General features: G+C 40.8%; 1 protein-coding gene across 2 annotated transcripts; it reads right to left on the reverse strand.

Annotated features, from left to right (window-relative positions):
- Positions 1 to 649: 649 nt before the first annotated feature.
- Positions 650 to 9,991, reverse strand: GJA1 (gap junction protein alpha 1). Of its 2 annotated transcripts, none has more exons than XM_015623297.2 (2): positions 9,734 to 9,991; positions 650 to 3,726 (listed from the first exon to the last, which is right to left on the reverse strand). In XM_015623297.2, exon 2 carries the CDS (start codon positions 3,708 to 3,710, stop codon positions 2,565 to 2,567), a length of 1,146 nt encoding a protein of 381 aa, XP_015478783.1. In that variant the 5' UTR covers positions 3,711 to 3,726; positions 9,734 to 9,991; the 3' UTR covers positions 650 to 2,564. The 2 variants fall into 2 exon arrangements, with proteins under 2 accessions (XP_015478783.1, XP_015478784.1); XM_015623298.3 differs by having other exon boundaries at positions 650 to 3,722; positions 9,734 to 9,988.
- Positions 9,992 to 10,232: the final 241 nt, after the last annotated feature.

Below are 10,232 nucleotides of genomic sequence, written 5' to 3' on the forward strand. Positions count from 1 at the left end.
TCACATGATCATTATATTTGGATTTTTCAAATAAAAAGAGGAGTCAAACCACTTTACATCTAGAGTCCAATCCTGAAAAGCCAAGCGCTGTATGACTTTATTACTGATGGGGACGTAAAGGGTGAAGCAGGAGAGGCAACATGCAAAATCCCAGCCTTAACAATATCAGTCCCTTTCTCCTCCTATTGAGTTTGAAGAAATGAGATTTCAGAAATTAAAACTGACTGTCATTCGAGCAATCTGATGTCATGGGGAAATGTAAACATGATGCAATGATTTCATAATGTTAAATCTAAGCCATATATAAAAATTGTTTTAAAAATCGTGTGACAATCTCTTAGTACTGTCATTTTTCTAATAATTTGCAAATAAATATACATTTTCTGAGAATCTTGGCAAGATTTGTTCATGCTGAACATTACTTTGTTTCAGGAGTGGCAGAGACAATGCTTGTTTTTCCAGTTGTGAGGGTGTCTGAATGTGGTCCTGTGGAATTTCAGTTCAAAGCAAATCCAGATGGATTAAATAAAGGATGCTTCTGAAATGCAGTGACTGGGGAAAAATGAACAAGGGAGGAATGAGTTTGAATTATCAGACTGAAATTAAAGTTATATATGAACATATGAAACAGTAAAAGACAATTAGAAAATGTATTTATACTAAATTAAAACTTTATTGACTAATGTTCTCCAGACAACATGATCTGACAAACTATGGTCGCATACATGCAATGAAGTTGAAGACAACAGCAGTTTAACATGGAATGTCAAACAAATTAATATAATGTATTAAATGAAACAATTTATCTGTGTTGCTGCAAAATGAAACCAAGTTATCTATTTCCTTGGTCAAACTGTGTTCAGCTAAGAGACTATGCATTTGAAGAAACTGGTAGATTTCTTTAGCATATATTTCAAATAAATTAGCTAGAATTGTACTCTTTAAAAATCCTTTCAACTTCACTTGCATTTCAAACATAATCTAACTGTAAACACTAAAGTTGCTAGAGCCATCTAGAAAGACCTAACTGTCAAACTCAGTGGACATTGCAGTTCAGTAAATGTGAATATTGAGAACAAGAAAAATACCAGTTACTGCAAAAGCCATTTAGGCATATTTTATTATTAATCCAGCACAAAGCACTTCTTCTAAGTTTCTCACATAAAAGACTAAAGCTTGCTTACAGTACTACATCTTCTATCATTCAAGCATCATTATTACTTATCAGGGAGATTGGCTAGATGACCTAATGGGTCTTTTCCACCCCTAACTTCTACAAAAGAAAATCATTCATGCCAGCAAGAACATGGTTCGCTACATCTTGGGCTTGATCCTGTAGATTTGTTGAGGCAAAACTCCCAACAACTTTAAACAGAGATTTTCCAGAGCAAGATATCCAGGATTAGGCCCTTTAGATTTTTTTTTTTATTTTTAAAAGAGCATCCATTTAGGATACATGGAAAATATTTTATAGAATTAAAAAAATATAACAACGTGTGCTTCACTTACATTGAAGGAACCAGAGAATGTAAACACCATAGTGGCCCATATCTTCAAAACATCCATGAGAAAGTGTCAACTGCAAGTAACCTGTGTGCGTTTATTTCTCAGCCTATGCTTCTGAGGGTGTTTTGTGTATACTTCTACCTCCACATCCACACACATACGTACACCCTTAGTACACATAAAGGTGTGATAAAGGCAGTTGCTTGCTTGTCTTGATGCTTAAATCTGCAAGTGGCAGCAAACTGTGTTTTTTATAATACTATAGAGACTCGACATAAGTAGCAGGACACAAGTTTTGCTGTGGGCAAGACTGTGTCGTTGCTGGTTCCACATGCGTGGAGCCATCCCACTTACACACATCACAAAATACACCTGCATGAAGAGCTGGAAGAGCAGGTGACCAAAATATCTCTTGGTGGGCCATGCCTGAAATTTGAATTGAATGACTCAAAGACTGTAAATTGTCCTCACAGGAGCCTTCCAACAACCTGGAGGACCATATAGAAAAGTTTACCTTCAAAGTGCACTTTCTAAGAATGGAATGTTCTTGACAGGGAAATGATCAGAGGCAATCCTGGACTTTTTTGCGTGTTGAATAGGAAAAAATGTTTTCATCTTCAGGTAGCACTTCACCCTGACAAATGTGAGTTCAGTTATAATTGGGTTTTAGTATTACAGAAGATTCTTTAGAAACAAACATGATAGTACACACATACACATACACTCAGATATTTACAGCCTTTCTAGAAAAACAGCCCTTTACCTTAGTACTACCTATAATTTTTCCTTTTTTTTTTAGTATTTAAATTCTTTAAACCAGCTACATTAAATACCAATGTGTACTGTACCACCCCACACCAACCCCACACCCCCCAAAGAACCAGCAAGTATTTTAAAAGTTTGTTTGCTTGTTTTGCTTTTTTTTTTTTTTTCTTTATGATTGTTAAAATCTCCTGCTTGAGACTGTTAAGTACCACCTCCACTGGAACAAGATCAGCACTGACGGCACCTTCCAATGCACGTCGTTTCGTAGTTGAGCAAGTACTGCATGAAGAAGCTTAGATCTCCAGGTCGTCAGGTCGAGGCCTGCTGCTGGCTCGGCTGCTGGCTCTGCTGGGAGGCCTCTGGTCCACAATGGTGAGGGGCTGCAGCTCGTGTCCTGACGCCAGTTTTTTCGTGTTCTGGTGCTCATCGGAGAAGTCGAAGGGCTGGGCATGCGAGTTGGAGATGGTGCTGCCAGCCTGCCCCATTCTGTTCTGCTCCGCACTGTAGTTGGCCCAGTTTTGCTCGCTGGCTTGCTTATTGTAGTTACGACAGGAGGAATTGTTCCTGTCTCCAGTAACAAGCTTGTACCCTGGGGGAGACATGGGAGACAAGGGGGCGGTCGGTGACGAGCAGCCATTGTAATAAGCGTACTTGGGGGAGCCACAGTCCTTGGAAGGGCTCATGGCACCGCTGTGGGAGTAGGGGTCGGTTTTCCCTTTCACACGATCCTTGACGCCCTTGAAGAACACGTAAAAAAGCTCAATGATGTTCAAGGCAAGAGACACCAAGGACACCACCAGCATGAAGAGGATGAAGATGGTTTTCTCAGTTGGACGGGAGAGGAAACAGTCCACTCTGTGAGGGCATGGGTCTCGCTCACAGGTGTAGATGGCATTCAGGCTAAACCCATAAATGTACCACTGTATCAGCAAGAAAGCCACCTCGAAGACAGATTTAAACAGGATGCTGATGATATATGTACGGAGCAGTCCCCCACGCATCTTCACTTTGCCGTGCTCTTCAATCCCATACTTGAATTTCTTAATTTCTATTTGCTTGAGATGCATATCCACATTCACGCCATCATTTGCGACCACCTTAAGCTCTTCTTCTCTTTTGTTCAGCTTCTCTTCTTTCCTCATTACATAGAACACGTGTGCCAGGTACAAAAGTGTAGGTACAGACACAAATATGATCTGCAGAACCCAAAAGCGTACATGGGAGATGGGAAAGGACTTGTCGTAGCAGACGTTCTCGCAACCAGGCTGTTGAGTGTTACACCGGAACGCAGACTGTTCATCTCCCCAAGCAGATTCGACTGCTGTTCCCAGTAGCAAGATTCGGAAAATGAAGAGGACAGACAGCCACACTTTCCCTCCTGCAGTAGAATAGGCTTGAACTTTGTCAAGAAGTTTTCCTAAGGCACTCCAATCACCCATCTTCACAGGATGCTAGCTAAACAAGGACACAAAGGAAAGAAATAGCAAGGGTTAAGTCAGAGCTTTAATACATTTGGTACACTAAATCACTGATCAATGCTAATAGAGCAGTGGTGTCAGCTTTGTTGTAACTAATGTATTTTTCACAATCTGAGGAGAAACTGGAGTTTTAGTTAATCTGTAGGTGAAACGGGCAGTCACAGAAACTGAAAAGACAAAGTAACATATAATGTCTCAGAGCACAATCAAAAAAGTTCCTGATTTCACTCCAGTTTTCACAAAGTCCACAATAACCTCAGTGTTACTGACCACTGCCCAGCTTCCTTGATGGCAGCCTCTGTTCAATGACCTACACCTCCCTCAGGTAAAAAAGAGCTGTGACACACAGCTGAAGCAGGGTGTGGAACCAAGTATTAGCACTGCCTAAATATGCTAGGAACATATAAAAGATTTCGCAGTTTCAGTGTGGATTGAACATTCACTGTAATTTTTATATTCATTCTTTCAGATACTAAAAAAGCAAACCACAGTATAACCTAAATACAATAGGTCACCTTAAGTTAGTATGAGGGGCATATACCTAAAATTCTACCTTTGCAAAACACATGCAGTTTTTTCCTACACAGCAATATTAAACTGAGCTCCTGATATCATTTCATAGCATGTAATACATTTAAGAGTATAGTTCCTAAAGACGCCAGGTTTATACTCTACTCAACTTCAGAGAAAGTGTTTGCAGTCTAAATTAAGCTTATACATTAGTATTTGCATGACAAAGATCAAAGAAAGTATTCTTTACCTATAGTTTAATGAAGGAATGAAAAATACCAAATACATAAAACACAGCTAAGATCATGTTACCATATTGGAGGAACCAGTTTCCTGTTTATCTGTGATTTGTTTAATTCATTGGAGTTTCAGGTTTGTGTTTGCATCTTTTTGTATTTAAATTCCTTCTTTGTTTTGAAAGGAAAAGATTTAGCAAGGAAAAAAAGGTAAATATGCTCTGTTTGTAAGGCGACTCCTGGCTTCCAGTTTGCATTCCAAGTGCTGAACACTGCAAGTTTAAAGTGCCTTTCCTGACTTGAGTTTTAAAGTGCTCGTTTCTGGGACACAGGCAGCTTCTCAGGATATCTGGAAATACACAGGACGACACAAAAGAAATGAAATAGTTCGCTTGATGTTCTAGATGCCTAGGAAAAGCAAATTTCACTGTAGATTTTTATTGATTGGAGAATGGCAATCCTATAAAAAACTTATATTTTAACTTGCCTGACATGAAAAAGCATGAAATCACATGAAATCAGGGACTTAAAAGGAAAAACATTCATGAAGTTTCCCTTTTAATGTGAACGCTGCTGGGCATAGATATTTGTTCCATGGATGCTGAGTAATCCCTTCCTGGTGTTAACAGTTTTGATCATGTCCAAATTATTTCCTCCCCACTGCATCATGGGTATATTCCCTAGTGAAGGTCATTTATAGAATATGTGCTTTTTGGATAATTCATAAAATAGGAAATTTTAGCACCAAGGAGACTTGCTTTCAAGAAGCAGTGAGTCACTGGGAACACGATTATAAATCTGGCAAGCTCAAACATAACAATAGATGCCAAATAAAAACACACCATGCCTGCCACCGAGTCTGAGAGAGTAATGGGAGATGAGTGTTTAAAGTACTCGCTCCGATAGCTCTGAGATGCCAATTATCTTTGAACCCCTGAAAAATAACCCAGGGCCATTTCCTCAGTCTGCCTAAACAGCTGGCTCTGAAGATCAGCCACTGCAGCCTGTTGACCCTTCCTCACGTAATTAGCTCTTCTCATTAATGAAGCCCCATCAAAGAATCAGGCCGACTTAAAACTTTTCACACTGGAAGCCTCTACCGGGAGGAGCACACAGAGCATGTTCGTCTGTGATACATCTCCTCAGTCACACTCAGCTTCCATCCTTCCCAGAAAAAGTGAGTTTGTCTTTTTGGGCTGGAGTGGCAGAGAAGGAGTCAGGCAGAGAAGTGTGGAGATCCCCGGAAAGGCTAGAATGAAATGTGACCACGTTCCTCCTCAGGCAGGGATTGTTAAAACAGAGAACAGCCTGTAACTATACAACACGTGAAGTTTGTTTTAAAGGCAAGCTATTTGCTCCATGTCCTAGAAGCACAAGTGGACAGAAGGAGCCTTTTTCAAGTAACAGCTTCTTGATTTAATTAGTCAACTTTCCAGTGACTAGAAACTATTGGGTTAACAGACTTTCCTCAGACTCAACATACTTTTTTTTACTGTCTAAATGTTATTTCAGATTGAAAGCCTGATTAAGAAAACAGAGGATATGTTATTTCTAGGCAGTTATGTGTTGTTTGTTTTCTAATTACACTCCTCTCTGGTTCATTAATGCAATATGATTTACTTCAGTTTTGACCTACTTAATCCCACACCTGCAATATTCAGAGAATTTACTACCTATTTTTTAATTTGCTTCAGCATGCAAAATTGCTAAGTTTCATTTGTGTCCGCTGGCAATATAAACTCCAGGAGGAAACATTCCATGCTTGAATTACTCATACATAGTTCTGAAAAGCAACTTTTAAAAAAATAGATCAGTTACATGCTAGCCTTTGCCAGTGATAAAAAAACCCCACATCAATTCAAAACATTGTACTGTTAATCAGATAACCTTGTGGTGGCACAAATATATTATTCCTTTTCTTAAGTGGATTCCATTGCTTTATGAAACACAGTACTTTGCTTTGTTGTAGAGAAAATTCATTCATCGGATCTAACTTGTTTACTTTCAGGGCACTGAAAGACCAGTTTTATTAACTGATTACAAATCTGTTTACCAGGTATAAAAAACAAGGTTTTGAAACAAACAGGTACTTAAGTATTCTAGCTTTGTAAGCAGTTTGAAATGGTTGGCAGACAACCTTTAAAAATAGGTCTTTGGTGTTCTGGACTTCAGCTTGTTTTAACACTTCCAAATACCTTAAGTGAGTCCACTGGATGACACAGGCTGGCCTATTTGATTGATACAAACTCAGTACTTTGGAGTTTAAGGAGATGGCTGATGATGAGTACGTGCAATTCATGAGTTCCTACTGATTAATACTTTACAGGATCATAACCTTCTCTGAGGCAGACTAATGCTGGCCTAGGATTAAAATATAGCAGTCTTTAAAAGATGGATTTCTTCCAGGTCCTACTGTGTGTGGGTAAAGGCAGGGAAAAAAAAAATCCATAGAGCAGCAGGAGATCTGACAGCATTCATCTGCACTGGTTTAGGATGACCACATATATAAGACATTTGATTTGTAAGCCACAATTAAGAAATTCTAGAACTATTTTTTATGGACGGCATTCATCATGTCATCTGGTTCATATTTTCCAGAAGAATAACGCAAACTCAGTGCTGTGGTAATGTCCTAGGTCTGACTACAGTGTTAGAAGGTCACATGGATGGAAGAGCAGCAAGGGTTAGAGTGGGTTCTAAAATGGGATTGTACAGCTTGAAGTAGCTGGGAAAAAAGGCCAAAGCTTTGGTTTTCCAACTTTTTCTAACTTTTTATTTGTGCTCACACACACCTAGACAACAGAAGAGAAGGTCCTGGACCCTGAACATAAATCAGCATGAGCATTTCCCAAAAGTAACACACCTCACAGAGAAAGCAGCTGAGATGCGCAACACATTGGGTTTGGACCTGCTGGAACAGGGAAGGCTAGCTTTCCAAAATATTATAAAAATAAGCAAACGCCTTGCAGACATTCCCTTGGGAAGGTGTATTTCATATACAGGTCTGCAGATGAGCTTCAGTCCATTTCATCCACAAAGGTTACTCACAAAATGGTTGCAGTAACTCAAATTCAAAGTGTCACAACTGTGGTTTTTCCTTTGTCTGCCAGTACTGCTGGTGGTCAGTCACTACCAGATCTACCCCATAGCCTCTGCCTCTCCCATCTTGTATCCTCCGCACCTAATTTAATTTTACAGCTTATTTACAAAAGCAACTGTAAGCACTTTCTTGGACATTCTCTATTTGTACAAGTCAGGTCTATCTTCGGTGTTAGCGTTCAGATTTCATCCCTCTCCTCATTCACTTTGGAATAAAGGGAAGGAAAGGAACACTGAATCCACTGAGGGGGCCTCAGGCCCTCTGATGCTCCTGTTTTTGAGGATCTTGAAATCTGGATGTCTAAATACATAAGTGGCACAAACAACAGCCCAGGTGCCTCTACACGAGACAAATTCAGTGAGTAACATGGGAAGGAGATACCAGAGATTGGGGGAAAGAGAGCAATGAAACAGATGTGTTGCTCAATGTCCTCTAACCTTCCCCATACCCACAGTAATCCTTGGCCCTGGCTCATTGCAGAGACAAATAAAATTAATCTCTTGGGCTTGCATAATATGAGAGCTGAGATAACTTAAGAGTGTTGGATCTGTCTGTGCTCCTGTGTGTATAAGCATTCAGCTTTATGTCGCAGATCAAATCCCTTGCGTCCATCCCTCTATTCCCTCTCCTGATCCCAGCCTGCTCCTTGCCTTTATCCCGTTCGAATGCTTGTTAGGTATCGTGGGTCAGCGCCAGTGTTTGGCTTTGAAGTTTCTGAAGGAAACACTTCAGTAAACATCCCAAAGACTAGAGGCTTAAATTCTGCCGCGTAGTGTGCTGTCCAGATGTTAAAATGGCAGGATGAAAGCTTCACGCAAGTGCTCTAACTCGCTCCCTATGCGCACACACACACAGGGACATCAGGCAAAAGGTGTCCCTATCCCATTTGTGTGCTCATTACCAGGCTTTTCGCCATAACTACAAAAAAATGAAAAGGAAATCCTCAGAGGCAACATACTGCTTCATGAGGCTTGTTGGTTATCTCAAGGCAAAATATGAGGACACATATAAGCACACAATATTCTTGCTCTTGCGTTACTCGATAAGATAGACTCTGCTTTGTCTGTCTTTCAGCTGAAGGCTCTTTTTTCTCTCCTTCCTCGTGCTGCTTTTCAACTACTGGCGAGCAGCAGGCAACAACTGCTACGAGGAATCACTCCAAGTCTCACAACATGAATAGGTTTTTAGTTCTCCAAGAGATGCTGCTCGAGTATTTTTTCCTCTGCATTTTGACAATTGAGTCTTCGAGGTATTACACAGGGAATGTGTCATATGGGGATTACGAACAGTCCTTCCTAGACAACTTGCATTTATATCTACCCAAGACTTTCAGACATTGCCAACGTGGTAAGGCATATCATGATATCCCACATTCCTCCTCTAAAATCCCTTACTGAGGTTGCTAAAACAGAGTAACTATATACAAACCAGGTTAAAAATCCATAACCCGTGTCTGGATTTTATCACATCTATTTTAAAAGAAAAGGGAAAAAAAACTTATCAGGAAGACCACGTGAAAGTCACCCCTTCAGCAACTGCAGCGTTTAACAGGACACCTAATTAAGAAGCTTGCTCTGCTCAAACTATCAGGCATCAAAATCAGGATTTCCATATGAAAGCAAAACGTGTGGGGAAGGAATGGGACAAATCCAAGGCAAGGTCTCCCTGTTACCAACTTCTGAGGCAATTTTGGTACTGCAGAGAGTGAAGCGCACCTCGGCTTTTTCTTTAAAGGAGCTGAGTTAGCCCGAGAGCAGGGGAGGGCAGAGAGATCGCTTGTTGCAGCAAAACTCTGCAGCTCTGCCCGGCACTCAGAACTTCCCCGCAATTCCTCCTCCGGCTGAACAAGGCTACAAGTTGTAAAAGTACAGCACTTCTAGAAATGTACGGAATTGTGACTAAAGAAAGCAAACAATTCCTCCAAGCTGGAACTTAGCACTTTAAAGGAATCTACGCTGTTCAGAGATGTGTGTTTTTAAACAAGTTCAATCCTCAACGCAGTAACACAGAATTCTTAGGGTGGAGGGAAGAAAAAAAAAAAAAAAAAGAAAAGAAAAAAGAAAATAAGTGTTTTCAGGAAAAAAGAACAAAAAAAAAAGTATACACAAAATGATGAAAAAGGAAAACTTTCAACTTACCCTTGCTGATCAGCAGTGAAAATGGATCAGAGTACTTCTTTGGAGGGTTAAACTAAAATGGAAGAGCACGTTCAGGCACTCAGACCTGTCTATTTAAACTTTAAAAGTCTACTGCTGTTTTGTATTTTTCATCCTTCCTTCCCCACTAATGAAAGAAAAGTGCTGATACCTCGTAAAAGTTTTTTCTAACTTGGAACACTGGGAGAGCTTTTAACAAGTTTTCAAGCCTCTGACTGTGCGAGAGGAGGGGAGAGGGAGGGGAGAGGGAGGGGAGGCAGCGGGGGGGCAGCCCGGGAGGAGGGGCGCTCTGCGGGCGGAGAGCTGGGGGAGGAGGAGGAGGACGGGGAGGATTGAAGGCGCAGCAAAAAAACCAGCCGGAGAGCATTGAAGTGCACTCTTGCTGATGTAACAAAACAAATACACGGGCAGTCAGCAGCCGCCCCACAGCCCCCGGTCACTGGGGCACCTGGGTGGCACGGTGACCGGATCTGGGCTCGCC

Source organism: Parus major, chromosome 3 (genome assembly GCF_001522545.3).
Source record: "Parus major isolate Abel chromosome 3, Parus_major1.1, whole genome shotgun sequence".
In the NCBI taxonomy this organism is placed as follows: domain Eukaryota; kingdom Metazoa; phylum Chordata; class Aves; order Passeriformes; family Paridae; genus Parus; species Parus major.

Excerpts from the sequence above, each read along its gene's own strand:
- GJA1 (XM_015623297.2), bottom strand. The coding sequence starts at position 3,710 with ATGGGTGATTGGAGTGCCTTAGGAAAACTTCTTGACAAAGTTCAAGCC.